Here is a 17,030-nt window from a genome sequence, read left to right on the forward strand (position 1 = left end):
ATGATTAAATGATTAAATGGCTGCAATATAACAAAGAGTGAAAAATTTAAGGGGGTCTGAATACTTTCCGTACCCACTGTATATATATATATATATATATTTATTTTTTTTTTAATTTATTTATTTTTTTTTATTTATGTGGTCGTTTATATAGTTGTGATATTCCGTGCTGTTGATCTCAGGCGTCTCTGGCAGCATATGACTGCGGCGCTGAAGGAAGGGAATGTTGATCTGGCCACTGAACACAAGCATGTGTTAGAGGAAGACCAGCGATCAGACGAGAGACAGAGAGCCGCCAACAACATGCCCTGGAAACCCAAATACTTCAACAAAGAGGTGCGTTCATGACTGAAACATCTGCAGTTACAGTACAGACTCAACCGGGTCAAACTACAGATCTGAAGTAAATACATTAGAGAACTTTGGGGGGGAAATGAACCATGCTTGAAATCAGTCTCTCTTCTGCAGCTAAGATGAAACCATTTGAACAGTTTCCGTGGTGTGAAGCTGATAAAGCTGTTTTGTCTGTGTGCAGGGTGACGGATGGGTCTACAGAAACCCCTTATGGAGAACACACTGAAGAAAGGAAGACCAACTCCGATGAGATGAACACAGGGACTGAAAACAAACAGCAAAAATCAAAGCCAGGAGAATAATGTTGCATTATTATGCATCACACTATAGACCAGTGTTTCCCAACCGGGGTGCCGTCTGTCGAGAGCAGGGGTGCCGTGTAAAAAAATAATAATTTTTTAATATTTTTAAATTGCTTAAATGTTCAAAAAAGCATCTATTATATAATATCCATTTCTGATGTCGCCAATAATTAGAGATGCACCGAAATTTCGGCTGCCGAAAATTAGTTCTCCTCTCAGGTTTCACTTTCACGTGGTGTGACGCTCTGCGTATTATCCCGCTCTGTGCGTGTGCGCGCCGCTCAGTCGCTCCACTCGTATACCGTTCATGCTCATCGGAACAGCAAAGTCTACTCAAAAATTGAGCCGACAGGAAACATCGATGTAGTACAGTATGGTTTCTGTCTGCAATAGCCCTACTGTGCTGTAACAAGGTGTGGTTAATGGGCAACTCTGGTAACGCTGCCCTCTCATTCATTGATCTGCTAACTGCATGTTATGCTCACGTGTTCTGATAATAATAGCTTTCTAGGACTAAACATTATTTGGATAATTGGTAAAAACATTTTTTTTAAAAGTGAAATATCTTAACCCTACCGTTAGACCTACCTGAAAATCTAAAAAGCAATTTATTTAATTCGAAGGCCTGTCGTTATTTTTTATTTGTGCTATCATTATTAATTTCTTTATTTGTGCTTATTTTATTACTGACTGCTTACTTGTCATTTTTTATTCCATTCAAAGTTTGAAATCAAGCTATCTCGTGCTACTGCACCAAAATTACCCCGCTGTAAAATAAAAAAAAACACTTGAGTGAGCAAAAATTTGTGAGATAGCTAGTTATAATGGTAATCAAATCATGTTTACATGTGTATAAAAGCCTACATTAAAATCTGTCATATAAATTGGTCTCTTCATTAGAAATTAGCCTACTGATTGCCACCATTGATGGACAAACATTTTTAATAATATTAAAAATATCTGTATTTTTATATTCTGCCGTTCTTCCCTGTTGTACCGAATATCTATACTTTTCAAATTATCTCATCGAAGTTAGAAATTCAAATATTGTGACAAAATTAATTTTGTAGGGTGCCACAAGTTTGTTAAAATTTCCAAAGGGTGCCGCGACTAAAACAAGGTTGGGAAACACTGCTATAGACTGTACAGAAAACAATGTGTATATATATATATGAAAACAGAATAGACCTTTTATACACTGTATAAATTATACTTTATTTTTCACGATTATCTAACCAAGCCTTTGTGGATATGCACATGTACACAGTAGGCCTGTTTAAGTCATCTGCCATTAGATGATTTGTTAACAGAGTAAGAGAGTCATGGATTTACATCCAACGTGCATTTAATAATGTGAACAAGACATTCAGATACAAGTTTTAAACGGTCAATATTTCAGCTCATATTTCACGCCCCCCCCCCCCCCCCCAAATAAAAAATCCCCCCCACACACACACACACATATAAGACAATACATTTTAAATTAAATTATATATTTTAATTATATCATATAATAACACATTATATAAGTTTTTTGCATTGTGACATTATTTAAATGACATATTTCCCACTTAAATTCTTATTACTGTAATATAGTATTTTTATTCCAGTACAAAAACCAAATGTAATATAATATTTTATTTAAATCATATTAACTTAAATGTCATACATCAAATGCAATCACAATGTAGAAATAGTTTACAATTATCTATTTGAAATAAATCTTGATCCTAAAATAAAATCGGTTTCTTATTTTTATAGTTAGGATAAATAATCGTTCTGTTCCCCTGATGCACTTTTAATCGAGGCCTTCGCTCAGACCTGTGAAAAATAGCTTATTGCCTTGTTGCAAAATAAGGTGGATATGATACACAAGGAAGCTTATATCCGCCATGGATTAAAATAAATAAATAAAAGATAGCCTAATTGCGATTTGGAAGCCCTGAACCGCAACGTGAATTAAAAAATCAATGTGGAAAAAAATGGTCTAAAATTGTGTCTTACACCCTTCCTCAAAGTCCTAATTTTTCCCATTTAAAAAAAATGTTTCTCTCATCAAAAACTTTTTCTCTCTAAAAACTTTTCTCACATCCAGAAACGTCCTCGCATTCAAACTTTTTCTCTTCAAAAGCTTTTCTCTTCAAAAAACTTCAGAAACGGTTTTCAAAAACTTTTTTTTTTTTTGGTTGTGGTTCAGGGCTTCCATACTATTCTTCTCATAATTGTGAGTTTATATCTTGCAAAATTGCATTTATTATTATATATTATTAATTCGCAATTAGGCTACATTTTAGTCTATATTTTTGTGTTAAATTTCGGAAATCATATATCCAGAATACAGTATTTATGGAAGCTTTAAAAAGTATTTTAAAGGGTCATAGGATGCTACATACACTTTTAAATGTAGTTTGAACTGAAATGTGTTGGCAGTGTGTGTACACAACCACTCTATAATGATAAAAATCCACGCAGTGTTTTTTTTTAATCTAGAATCTTTTCCCCTTTCTCAAATCGAGCCGATCTCAGATGCCTGTCTGTGTGACGTCACAAAAACAGGCCCCTCCCACGATAGTTTGATTGACAGTAGCGTTTGAGCACAGACTGGACTGGTGTCTTACCTTAGCTCCGCCCTGAGTGACTGTCATCAGTCCGCCATTGTTTCCCCGCTGGAGCAGATGTAGACGAGAATGACTCCTAAGCGACTGAGGTGTTCTGTTGTTGGATGTAATAATGAACATAGCAGTCGTCATTTACTCCCGACATCTGAGCTGCTGAAGACGCAGTGGATTACCTTTGTTTCTGAAGAGAATGTGCCCCCGATCTACATAAATGCGTTTATGTTCGCGCGAATCATTCTTGATTCAGCTTCACCTACAGAAGAAGTGAGTGTAATGTTTTGTAATGAATCTTTGCAAATCGCCTTTCCTAATAATGTGCTGATTAGCAAGTTTCACGATGAATGCGGCTAAAGTAAACAGTCCCTCAGAGAGCGGCTCGGAAGAGAGGGGCGGGGTCAGCAGAGCTCATTAACATTTAAAGGAAAATGCTACAAAACGGCTTGATCTGAAAAGAGCTGTTTTTGACAGGGTAAAAAAGGTGTTTTTTACACTACCATTGAGAAATTTTAACCAAACTACAGTATGTTACAGACTTTTCATTAAGACCCTAAAGAATCATAACAACTTGTAGAAAGTGGGCATCCGATGACCCCTTTAAAGCCTTACAGCGAACATACTGTAAGGGACGCATGTTTTCTGCAGAGTGCAACATGTCACACACTGCAAAATCAAAATAGGCCTACTGTAAACTCTTCATAAAGGTGCTGAAATAAAAAGGCCACGCACAGGCCTTGTTTTTCTCAGAGTAAACAGTGATTTACAGTGAGGTCTCGATCAATGCGTCAATAAAGGCTCCGCTGTTGAATGTGCGAGACTTCCGATTCATTTGGGAATTACAAACATAAGAAAGTGCGTTAAATGCTAAAACAAACCAGTGTTTATGATTATGATAACGAATTAAAATGACATAAGAACTAAACGTTTGCAATATCAAGCAGCATAATGGACTGTTTTTGTAAAGGTCTTTATTTATTGTGCAAAAAAAAAAACATATCAGAACAGGAAAATGACGTTTTACAAGAGGATATGCACATGAAAAAAATCCTGTTCAGCGAAGAGTGAAAAATTTAAGGGGGTCTGAATACTTTCCGTACCCACTGTATGTTTGCATACAAAACTGTACTATAAAATCTGAGCTATACATGACACGTAAAACATTCACAAAAAGAAAATCCATTCACAGTTACAGGGAAAAGTCCAAAAGTCCTGATAATTACTGCATCGATTCATTGCATACTAAAACAAAACAAAGAAACATTGAAAAAACGAACTATAAAATATCAGTATTTGGTTGCATATAAAATTTCCATTTATTTGGATTACACCGTTTTAACAAAACCAAATAAACTTATATTCGTCAGTCATAATAATAAATGAAACGGGTCAAGATTTCTGTAATTGTACTAATAAACCGAATGTCTTTTATATACAGTACACAATGCCAGGTTTATATGATTATCATCAATCAATCTGATTTGTTTGTCATTTCAACTAACTGAATATTGCTTGTCCCACAGCTAGTCATATTTTATGTTCATACTTTTTTTAAATAAATGGAATTGTTTTCACCACGCACTTTGAAAATATGATTATTTACATAAAATCAATAGATGCAAATAGGCAATAATACAGTAAGCCATGATTTTTGAGTGCAGAAATCTGACCTGTTTCATTTATGTATGACTGACAAATATGAATCACATTAATTTGATTTGTTTTTGTTTAAACTGTGTACTCTATTTTATATGCAATTACATAATAGCAAATACATAAATCTTAAGTCTTAAATTTTAGGCCCCAATATTTTTGTGTAACTGTTTCATATGAGGAGAACATGAGCTCTTTGGTTTAATATCTTCATCCTCCTTCAGATTTAATCTTAAATGTCTAAAAAGTTGTTGTTAGACTTCACTCTGTCATTCTCAGTCATATCACATAACACATATTCAAGGATGAAGCAGTGATATAAAGATAATAACCAGCGTTAGAGCATCAGGGCACCAGCTGAAATCAAACAGTCAGTCTTCATCTTCACTGATCCGGTTCTGTTCAGTCTAGTCCAGTTCGCTTCAGTTTCCGGTTCAATCTTCTGCCTTTCTTCAGAACAAGTTTGTTTTTAATGAATCCTCGTTTCCTCCTGGTGCCCTGCACAGATCAACAACGTTAAAACAATATCAAGTCAAGAAAACCATCGTGATGAGACATAAATATGTACCTTCCTGGAGGAGTGATAGTGTGTGTGTTTGTGTGTGTGATTGTGATCGCCGCTGGTGACTCGAGGTTTGCGCTCCAGCGGCTGCCGGTTGTCCAGATCTTTGACTTTATAGATCCGGACGAGCCAGTGCTCGGAGGTAAACGCTTCCTCCAGGTGCCTCAGCCTCACGTCCTTGTTTCCGATCTCGGCGTTTCGCGTTCGGTCGAATCCTGGAGGAGTTCTGAAGTCCAGCTGAACAGAGACGAACACATTTGACACACGAAACGGTCACATGAGTGCCAAACACGGTTCAGGATGAGATCATGTGACCAGAATCACCTGCATTTCTCCAAAGCGATGGTAGGACATCTTATACATCAGCGAGTTGAGCAGCGCTGGAGACGCGGCTTTATCCACCCTGAACTCTCCCAGCGGCGTGAAGAAATCGCTCTCCTGACCACACAACACAAACACACCTCAACAACAACTGTTCAAGAAAGTGTTCTTCATTTTCAGCCTGTATGGGGTGGCAGTGATATTTTGTTACTATTTATATACTATTATAGTATTTATTTCATATTTTGAATTATATTTTAGGTTTTTATTTTAATTTTATTGTTTTTTTATCTTAGTTTTAGTAAATGTATTATGTGCTTTTGTCATTTTATTCGTTTTTTTTAATATTTCTATTTAATTTATTTTTATTTCAGTTTTAGTATTAGTAATTTTGTTTAAATACAGAGTTCTGGCATGAAACTCTAGATGGCGCAGTCCGATAGGTCTAACTCAATCTGACCTAATGACATCATTATCACATGGCACAGCTGATTGGTTCTCTCCTGTATCGGTAGCCAATGAGCTCGCTGCTCAACATTCAAATATATGATTAGTGCTTGCCGTAGCAGTTGCAGCTTGCTTCAGAAACCCTCCACCTTCCCCAGCTCCCCCTGTATAGATCTGCTACGAGGTGATTCATGTATGCTATATGGGGGTTATTCATACGTGTTATATGTGCAGCAGCAGTATTTCTTACATGCTCACAGCAGCATGTTGTGGATGTATTGGCAGTAGCAAGTCTCGGTACTTGCTCTGCCGCAGCAGCAGCGTAGCAGATCTACGTTGTTTGTTTTTAATATTTCTATTTAGCTTGCGAAGATTTTTTTTTATCTATTATTAATATCTTATTTTAGCTTTATTTCAATTAATGAACAAGATTTGTAACAGTTTTAGTATTTTATTTGCTTTTCAACTTTTTAAATATTTCTATATAGTTTTAATTTATTTCAGTTTAAGTTTTAGTGATTTTAGTACTTCATCTTAAACTTATTTCAGTTAGTTGCAAAGGCAACATTCCTGATTTTCATTTAGGTTTTTCATCTAATATGTATATTTTTTTTAAGCTTTTTTAATTTCAGTTAATGAATACGATTTGCAATAGCTGTAGTTTTAGTTAGTTATAGTTTACTGTTAGTTAATTAATATGGTATGTTAAACTTATTTCAGTTAGTTGCAAAGGCAACATTCCTGATTTTCATTTAGGTTTTTCATCTAATATGTATATTTTTTTAAAGCTTTAATTTCAGTTCATGAATACGATTTGCAATAGCTGTAGTTTTAGTTAGTTATAGTTTACTGTTAGTTAATTAATATGGTATGATGACTCACCCGCACGTCTCTGGGATGTTCTCCCTCGGCGATCCTCACCATCCACAGGAACTTGTTGATGTCGTCGCCCGAGTATCCGATCACCCCTCCGAAGATGATCAGCACATAGTCCACGTCCAGCAGCCTCATGATGTCATACGCCACACTCTCATTGGACGCCATGGCTTTGCCCACCTGAGAGAGCCAATCAGAGAGAGGCAGTCAGACTTCCTGCAGTCGAGCATCTCTTCCAGTGGTTGGCGCGCGTCTCACCAGTGCGATGTGGCTGTTGTTCCAGGTGTTGTTGTCCACTAGCGTGGTTCTGTTGGCCATGCCTGCAATCTGATACCCATAATCCCACCAGCTCATAACGCGCGCGTGTTGGTCGGTGTTGAGCCGCAACCAATAGTACGCCTCTCTGAAATCATCCAGGATGCGGCGCGAGCTGAAACACACAGGAGGACGGATGAGCCACTGTGTGTGTGTTCATATGTTGCTCTTGTCGCACCTTATCATAGAGACTCCCAGAGTTCCTCCTGTCATCCTCGTCAACGGCGTCTTCAGCCGGAGGATCGTCCTGCTTGAGCTCGTCGCTCAGATAGCGTTCAAACACACTGGAGAAACACACGGCCGACAGAACGCACACCACAGGCGTCAGAGTCAGCATCAGCCGCACCATCACACCGGCGAAATACACCGCGCTGATGCCATACAGAACCACTGCAGGACAAACAGAGACACACACACCTGAGACACGCAGCACTGGACCTGAAGGAAAGCACTCACAGCACGGCACGTACCGAACACGCGCTCGGCGTTGATGTTTCTGATGCAGAACCACAGGCCTGCTGGGAAGGTGCAGACCAGGATGTGAAGATCAAAGAAGAAGGAAACCCAGGTGGTCGGCTGATGCTCTGATACGGACGCGATGATCGGAATATGAATCTTAGCATAGCTGCACAAAAAATATCAGACATTAAACATACGGCATGAAAATATTTCCTGAAATGAACACAAACTCTGAGTAAAAGTGACATTTTTGTGTTGTTTGCCTGTAAAAAATGGCCAAAAAGAGTTGCTGTGCAGCACACAGGTTTCAGAGTGTTTTTATCATGTTGCTATGCAGTTGCTAGGGTGTTCTGAGTGGAGTTTAGCATGTTGCTAAACGCGAGTGTTTGATTGTAAATGATGTAATTGTCAGTGTATTTTCACCCCGTGTCCCAGAGTGAATAAAAGCGTCCGCTCCACGGAGCGATCCAACCTGAACACACAAACACACACGATCATCAGCAGACGCTCATGTTATCATATATGTCACATGATCATGTACCACGGTAAACTGACCGATGCAGCTGAGGTACACGACACACACAAACAGCAGCAGCGCAGCGACACAAACGCAGACAGAAAACAGAGTCTGTTTGTCCTGCCGCGTCAGTCTGTCTTGCAGGAACTGCAGGAAAGAGTAGAGCTGCACGAGCATGAACACACCTGCACACACACACACACACACACTGAATCAACGTTTGTGTGTTTGTGACTCAGTAGCCAATGAGGAGAGACTCACCAGCCGCTGCCATGTGTTCGCTGGTTCTGATTGGCTGAAACCCAACAAAAGGAATCTGCATAGACAGAATCAGACCAATGATGTAGAACGTGCTGTACGCTGAGAGAGAGAGAGAGAGACGACCAATCAGAATCAACGCTGGAATGAATCAAAGTGCGCAGCATGAACACACCTGCACACACACACACACACACACTGAATCAACGTTTGTGTGTTTGTGACTCAGTAGCCAATGAGGAGAGACTCACCAGCCGCTGCCATGTGTTCGCTGGTTCTGATTGGCTGAAACCCAACAAAAGGAATCTGCATAGACAGAATCAGACCAATGATGTAGAACGTGCTGTACGGAGAGAGAGAGAGAGAGAGACGACCAATCAGAATCAACGCTGGAATGAATCAAAGTGCGGTTTCTGCTATGAATCTTGACTGAGACTCACCGATGTAAACTCTCTTACTGAAGCGGCGCATCAACAGCAGAACGAACACGTGAAGAGGAATCAGATTAATGATGAAGACGTAACCGCCCCACGCCGACACCTCAAACACACACACACACACACACACACACACACATGCACACTGTTAGTCTGAATAGTAATTTCTCTGTCAATTTCCCTCTTTGGTAAAAACTCATGTGGATCATTATAACAAACATTAATTTCCCTCTGTGATCGTCTGACTCGATTTGACCGTGAGCAGAAACACAGAATCAGTCAGCTTTAACAATTCAGAAGAAGAACAGGCTGAATGTGATGAACACATTTGTGAACGAACAACAAAGAGATTCAGTCTGTTGTTTGAGAGTGTTTGTGATCAGATCTCTCGAACGTGATGGAAACGTCTCCAATACCCTTGAGAAAAAGAAGTACACTTTAACATACTTATTACGGAGATAGTACACTTAAAAATTTACTTGAGTAGGAAATGAATTTAATGGTTTCACTTAACTACGTGTTATTTGCAATTAAATGAAAATGTATTATAGTTTACTTTTATATTAAAGGGATAGTTCACCCAAAAATGAAAATTCTGTCATTATTTACTCACACAAAAAAAACGACTTTATTCAATCATTCGTCTCCTCCGCATCACCCTGTAGCGCCATTTTGGAGAATATCCGCGGGATGTAAACAGCGTATGCTGTTCTGTGTCAGCTGCGTCACACGGATGCGCTGTTACCGTTCAGATCAAATCACAACAACGTAGGAAACAGATCCGGCGTGACGTGCGGAGGAGACGAATTATTGAATAAAGTCGTAATTTTTTTTTCTTTCGCGCACAAAACACATTCTTGTAGCTTCGTAAAATTACGGTTGAACCCCTGATGTCACATGGATTATTTTACAGATCTCCTTGCTACGTTTCTGGACTTGGGAACATTTCAGTTGCGTTGCTGTCTATGCAGGGTCAGACAGCTCTCAGATTCCATCAAAAATATCTTAATTTGTGTTCCGAAGACGACATGAGGGTGAGTAATTAATGACCACTGATTACCTACAATTAATGACTTACAATTAATGATTTTTGGGTGAACTATCCCTTTAAATGCCATTAATTGAACTCACGTGTGTTTTTCCAACCCACTTAAGTGGATTTAAGTAAATATTTATATGCAGTTTCATAATTATTGTCTTTGAAATATGGGTAAGTGTACTGCCCAATGTATTAACAAGCATTTATGCAAGTATTTAAAAAAATAAATAAAATGTAATTAATTAATTCATTACATTTATATAGCGCTTTTCTAGGCACTCAAACGCTTTAAATTGTCAGGGGGTATCTCCTCATCCACCACCAGTGTGCAGCATCCACCTGGATGATGCGACGGCAGCCATAGTGCGCCAGAACACCCACCACACACCAGCTTACTGGTGGAGAGGAGACAGAGTGATGAAGCCAATCAGCAGATATGGGGATTGTTAGGAGGCCATGATGATCAGAGGCCAATGGGCAAATTTGGGATTTTTAATGACCACAGAGAGTCAGGACCTCGGTTTAACGTCTCATCCGAAGGACGGTGCTTGTTGAGAGTATAGTGACACAGGGGACACTATACCACACAGACTGCAGGGTGAGCACCCCCTGCTGGCCTCACTAACACCTCTTCCAGCAGCAACCTAGTTTTCCCAGGAGGTCTCCCATCCAGGTACTGACCAGCTCAACACTGCTTAGCTTCAGTGGGTAACCAGTCGTGGGCTACAGGGTGATATGGCTGCCAGCCGAAAGTAGAGTACAAGTGCACATTCAGTACACTCAAGTGCACTTCTTCTTCCCTGTAGACACAGGCTGAATTCAGTACATTTTTCACACTCACCATATAGAAATAAGAGAGGCAACATCCCACAGTCCAGAACACTGATCCAGTTTTGATCGACTTCACCTGAACAAACACAGAAAACTCACTTCCAGTTCAATTCAAAAAGCCACACCGAACTTCCTCCAGTGCTTCCTCTTACCCACAGGAAGTAGGTGAACTGCAGGGCGAATATGGCGACGGCCTCATTATCAAAGGATCCGGCCACCGAGCGTGAGATGTATCCGGGCACGACGGCCATGAAGCAGGCGGACAGAAGCCCCGCCCCCTGACTCCACAGCTCCCGCGTCAGCAAGAAGGTGGCGACGGCCGTCAGAGCACTGAAGACGGGTGCCAGGAACACGCAGACATCCCGGATGTGGACGGTCAGATGGACGAGGTTCAAGATGTAGTGAATCAGACCTGCAGTCACCATCAGACCAGGATAGACCTGCAGGAACACACAGGAACCGGTCTGAGCTCCACATGAAGTTCCTCAGATAAATCAAGAGTTGAATGAACTGAATCTCGACTCACCGTTCCTCCAACGATTCGACCCAGAGGATACCAGGCTCTCTCATCAAACCAGTTGAGGAACTCGTAGAAACCATTGGTGGTCAGATGATGGGTGGATCTGTAATTAAACCTGTTCACAAACACACATGAATATTCACAGACTGCTGCATATGCAAATGAGACTCAGAGCAGAGGTTTGGCTGATGTCAAACATGAATGTAACGTTATTTGTGCAGTGTGATGTTTCTGCTCTTCTTTCAGAATGTCTGACAGCTGATCTGGAATCAGTCCATCATCACATATATGCTATGAATTATGACAGACTTTACATTCTGATGATGAAGCTATAAACAAGCTCACGACATAACAAATAAACAACAATGTGCTTATGACATATAAATGAATGAATGAATAAATTAATAAAATTAATAAAATAAAATGAGCTCATGACAAATAAATAAATTAATGAACAAAGACAGAAAGTAAAGAAAGTATATGAAGATAATAATTCAGTTCTAGATTAATGAAAATATAAATAAATAAACAAATGAACTCATGACAAATAAATACATAAATAAATAAAGACAGTCAAAACACAGAAAGTTAAGCAAGAACATGAAAATAATAATTTGGTTCCAGACGACTGCATGCATGAATGAATGAAAAATAAATAAATAGCTTATAACAAGCTTATAACAAAAATAAACAAACATACGGTATGAATTATGACAGACTCTTCCTCATCTTCTGAAGGCATGAGCTGTAAACAATGACACTGCACTTCCTCAGATACTGAGCGAACATGAACATCATCTGCATCCGTCTGTCTGGATCAGACCAGCATCTGTGAGCACAACATGAGCACATCAAAAGCTTCTGGACACAATGAGAGAAACTCCCAAACTCCCACTGAGCATCCTCACACACACAGACACACACACACACATGCATTCAAACACACAACAGACAGTCTGAGCGGATGACAGGCTGAGTGTGTATGTGAGCTGATCTCAGAGAACCCATTTCTCTGCTCTAGAGGTTGTGAAACCAGTGCTGGTAATCCATCACAGATGACACACACACACACACACACACACACAGAGACATTATTTTAGGGCAATCAGTCCTCAGTAATCCGTTTTCTCCAGTTTTCTGTGTCTATGACAGATTCTGTTGTACAGTCAAAGGTGTCAGAATGAGACTCGACACAAGAACACAATCTGAATTAAAAATCAAACTGATATTGATAACAAACACACCTGATCTGATTTAAAAAAAAGAACTGAACTTATTAAAAATACAATTCATCTAAATTAAAAACAAACGGATCTGATTTAAAACACAAATTATTATAATTAAGAATCCAACTGATATGGATTACAAACACAACTGGTCTGGATATCAAAATCAAATTTATATTAAAAAAAACAACTGATCTGTAATAAAATGTGTGTGTATGTGTGGCAGTCAGTCACCGCACCGGTGTGGATATTCACTGTACTTCAGAATCACAGATTCTAGCCTTCGTCTTGGAATATATGACCCAAATAAGATTTTTCACCATATATTGTCATCTGAACAAGTAAGTAACAAGTCTGCTTCGTTTGTTTTGACCAACTGAGTAAAAAAGCATTACCATAAATCTCGCTACCAATGGCGATTAAATCTAAAGATCGATTAACTCATATCACATCAAACCGTTCAAATTATTATTATTGTTATACTTTATTCTCAAATTGTTAATGTTAACAACATCAGCATTACATGACTATTTGAATATAGTGTGTATAAGTGAGTAGATTTAAATTTCTGTACAGTCTAATAATCTATAATTGTCATACCACTCAAATTTCATATTAAGAAATTCTTTTAACCCAAAAAGCAAATTATGCTCCCTTCGAACTGGTTTTCTTTAAAATACAAATCTTGTGTAATCCCAGGCTATCAGTAATCAGAAGCACATTTATAACTGGAATATAATTTCATTCACACGTGTTTCATAAACACATAATCCTTTATGGATTACAATCCGCCATCAAAATGATACATTTAATTATTCTGGCTGCTGTGGCTATAAAGGCTATAAACGATCCGCCACCTGCAGGATCCTCACATGCGATAGCCTAGTAGCCGGGACAACTTCTTTATGTTCACAGATGTGATGTAATGATGCGGCAGCATGCTCGAATTTCCCGCGAAAACCTTCATTTTTAACCAAAAAAAGTTACGGACTGCAGCTTAACCTAATAATTAAACTGAAATTTCAACTCAACAATGTTCACGTTTCCCTGGTTTATTCCACATATTCAATATCACCTGAAATAAATGCCATTACGGACAAACTACAAGCCACAACCACAATAAAAATACTGAACTGATCTCTGTGCCGTCTCTAATCAAACTGATCCAGGAACATGAGGAACATCAGCAGCTCATAACAACATTATTCATCACGATCTCAACAGGATTACTGAACTCAGATTGAGTGTTTTCACACGTGAAAGTCAAAATCAAAAGGAGCTCAAGATCTGAGTGTGACACTGAATCACGTGAGACTGACGGAGGAGGAGGAAGAGTTATGCAATGACAGTAAAACAGAAAAAATTTGGCCATGTTGTCTCCAACACTGGATGGATGAAGGTTTTCAGACAGATGTTTCCAGCTCAGCATGAGTCCTCTCACTTCACATGCAAATTCACACTAGAATGACAAAAAACTAACAAAGTACAGAATAAGAAGAGAGTTTAGAGAGACAGAGGAGCCTGAATTCACCATGAACAAAGAGAAGAATGAAAGAGAGACAGACAGACAGACAGAGAGAAAGACAGGTGGAGGTGAAATAAATGTGATGGACGACAGGTTCTTTTTTTGGAACAATGGATAACACACACACACACACACACACAGAGTGACCCATTTCTACCTTCTGGGCAGTTCTAAATCTAGAATTACAATGAATAAAAACTTCAATAACTCAACAACACAAAAACATGTTACATGTTAGTTAATTTGACGACATCTGATTACTGATTTGATTTTGAATTAACTAATTTGACTTTTTTTTTTAGCTATTGTTTGACCGACCGACCGACCGCGGCAGGCAGGCAGACCGGCAGACCGACAGACCGACAGAGAGACAGAGAGACAGACAGACCCACCGACCGACAGACCGACAGACAGACCCACCGACCGACCGACAGACCGACAGAGAGACAGACAGACAGACAGACAGACAGACAGACCCACCGACCGACCGACAGACCGACCGACAGACAGACAGACAGACAGACAGACAGACCCACTGACCGACCGACAGACCGACCGGCAGACCGACAGACAGACAGACAGACAGACCGACAGACCGACAGACCCACCGACCGACCGACAGACCGACAGAGAGACAGACAGACAGACAGACAGACAGACAGACAGACAGACCCACCGACCGACCGACCGACAGACCGACCGACAGAGAGACAGACAGACAGACCGACCGACCGACCGGCAGACCGACAGACAGACAGACAGACAGACAGACCCACCGACCGACCGACAGACCGACAGACCCACCGACCGACCGACAGACCGACAGACAGACAGACAGACAGACAGACCCACAGACCGACCGACAGACCGACCGACCAGCAGACCGACAGACAGACAGACAGACAGACAGACCGACCGACCGACCGACAGACCCACTGACCGACAGACAGACAGACAGACAGACAGATAGATAACCACCTCCACAAAAAAAGAGAGATGAGAGACTGAAGTGATCTCGTGTGTGTGAATCAATAAGACATTAAAGTGACTCTAAGAATAAGAGGTTATCACAAACGACTCCAGGACGTTTGATCCATTCAAAACTCAATAAAACACCAGTGAAAGATCTCAGCTGTGCTCGACAGCAGAACAGAGAACAAACACAGACGTGGCTGAATCTCCTGCGTCTCAGATGTACAAAGACCCCTGTAATCACACGTCTCCTCATTTTCTGAGTGAACTATTCCTTTAACTACTCTAATCATTCAGTCCTAGATTAACAAACACCATGAGAACAAACACAAACCTGCCGTGACTAAATGAGCTTTATATTCATTAAAATGATTAAAAAGCGGTCACGCATTGAAGCAGCCAGAAACATCCTGATCACAGTTTTTGAATTCAGACTCTGATCAGAACAGACGTATCATGAGGATTTACATGAAAATAAAGCAGGTGGAGCATTACTAGAGCTTCATGCTGAAGATAACCACCATCTGTTAGAGAATAATCTGATTCGTTTGACGTGGAGAGATTCATTAATGATGGAGTGGGAACTATGTTCACTTCACGGCATGATCAGAAGAAACCAGCACCGGTTTCATCCTGATCAGAGATACAGAGCTGGTCTGAGATCAGTCAGAAACCATTCAAATCTCACAGGGAAATGCTTCAGCTCTTATAAGACTCCAAAAAGATTCAATTCATCAAGGTTTGATTCATTTTACAGTCAAACATGACCTGATCTTACACTGCCAGAGCACTGAAGAGAAAGGCATAATGTGTACTGCATACTACACATTGCATCGATGTCAGGAATTATTATGGTTTATTAAAGGACAATATTTTCCCCCTAGAATTAAATTCTGAGGATAATTTTTGTTGCTTAATGGGGGCATGTTTTTCCTACCAAATAAACACAGAGAAAATGTCGTCTATGCAAATAACTAATTTATTAATACGAATTGTCAATCTGAACAGTTATGTCAATAATAAACATAACAATATGTACAATATAAAAAAATAAATAAATAAAAACAACATCAAATACAAAAGGGTCATTCCATGTCAAATCAACCAAATTTCACAAACTTCAAATTTTTGATTTTGTCAATATACTGTATTTTCTGAATAAAGACAAACATGTATGCAGTGATCAAATCCAAAATATTAAATGTCAAAGATGTATATTTACGGAGTAATCCACTATTAATCGAATGCGATTGTCATGCGCATTTTGTTAGTAAAGCCGGTTCTGTAATCAGCAGTAAATCATCATCACGTGCTTTCAGATGGAGCAGCATTTACTACACAGAGCCATAGTTCACTGACAAGTTACGCAAAAAAAAAATCTGATTGTTTTGCGATTTTTCACAAATCGCAATTCTGAAATCGAAGAAATCGTTCGCGATAATGACAGCTGTTTGCATAGCTTCTCAGTGAACAACGGCTCTGTGTAGTAAATGCTGCTCCATCTGAAAGCATGTGAAAATACCACATTTAATAACATATTTTTACTCCAAACTCACTTCATAACGTCAGTCGAGTGTTTGAAATAAATCCTTCTGTGAGAAGATGTGGCTTCTTACACAGAATAAGGCACGCAACATATTTCATATTATTTAAGCAGTGATAAAGGCATTGCATTATAAATATACTTTATTTTAATGAAAATTATAATAATAAGAACTCAGATAAACCGTATATTGCCGTAGTCGTGTGTTTATTAGTCACGTTGAATCAATGAAAGCAGTTGAAACTTCTGTTTATTCAGCTG

The 17,030-nt window shown here is 39.4% G+C and overlaps 2 protein-coding genes across 2 annotated transcripts in view; one reads left to right on the forward strand and one right to left on the reverse strand.

Annotated features, from left to right (window-relative positions):
* LOC107566618 (oxysterol-binding protein-related protein 10-like) overlaps positions 1–702 on the forward strand; it is a 36,731-nt gene extending 36,029 nt beyond the window's left edge. The window contains exons 16-17 of the mRNA XM_016252108.1: positions 183–336; positions 536–702. Of these exons, the coding sequence (XP_016107594.1) occupies positions 183–336; positions 536–580 (199 nt within the window). The 3' untranslated portion in view covers positions 581–702. The remainder of the gene's footprint in view (positions 1–182; positions 337–535) is intronic.
* Positions 703–5,050: 4,348 nt separating this feature from the next.
* The window catches only part of LOC107566619 (dolichyl-diphosphooligosaccharide--protein glycosyltransferase subunit STT3B-like), a 24,665-nt gene continuing 12,685 nt past the window's right edge, over positions 5,051–17,030 (reverse strand). Inside the window, exons 2-15 of the mRNA XM_016252109.1 lie at positions 11,510–11,618; positions 11,136–11,423; positions 10,994–11,059; positions 9,117–9,216; positions 8,680–8,778; positions 8,457–8,603; positions 8,325–8,373; positions 7,913–8,067; positions 7,621–7,832; positions 7,386–7,586; positions 7,134–7,307; positions 5,808–5,921; positions 5,490–5,720; positions 5,051–5,419 (exon numbers count right to left, since the gene is read on the reverse strand). Coding sequence (XP_016107595.1) covers positions 5,324–5,419; positions 5,490–5,720; positions 5,808–5,921; positions 7,134–7,307; positions 7,386–7,586; positions 7,621–7,832; positions 7,913–8,067; positions 8,325–8,373; positions 8,457–8,603; positions 8,680–8,778; positions 9,117–9,216; positions 10,994–11,059; positions 11,136–11,423; positions 11,510–11,618 — 2,041 coding nt within the window. The 3' untranslated portion in view covers positions 5,051–5,323. The remainder of the gene's footprint in view (positions 5,420–5,489; positions 5,721–5,807; positions 5,922–7,133; positions 7,308–7,385; positions 7,587–7,620; positions 7,833–7,912; positions 8,068–8,324; positions 8,374–8,456; positions 8,604–8,679; positions 8,779–9,116; positions 9,217–10,993; positions 11,060–11,135; positions 11,424–11,509; positions 11,619–17,030) is intronic.

Source organism: Sinocyclocheilus grahami, unplaced genomic scaffold (genome assembly GCF_001515645.1).
Source record: "Sinocyclocheilus grahami isolate Dianchi unplaced genomic scaffold, SAMN03320097.WGS_v1.1 scaffold1088.1, whole genome shotgun sequence".
NCBI classification, from domain to species: domain Eukaryota; kingdom Metazoa; phylum Chordata; class Actinopteri; order Cypriniformes; family Cyprinidae; genus Sinocyclocheilus; species Sinocyclocheilus grahami.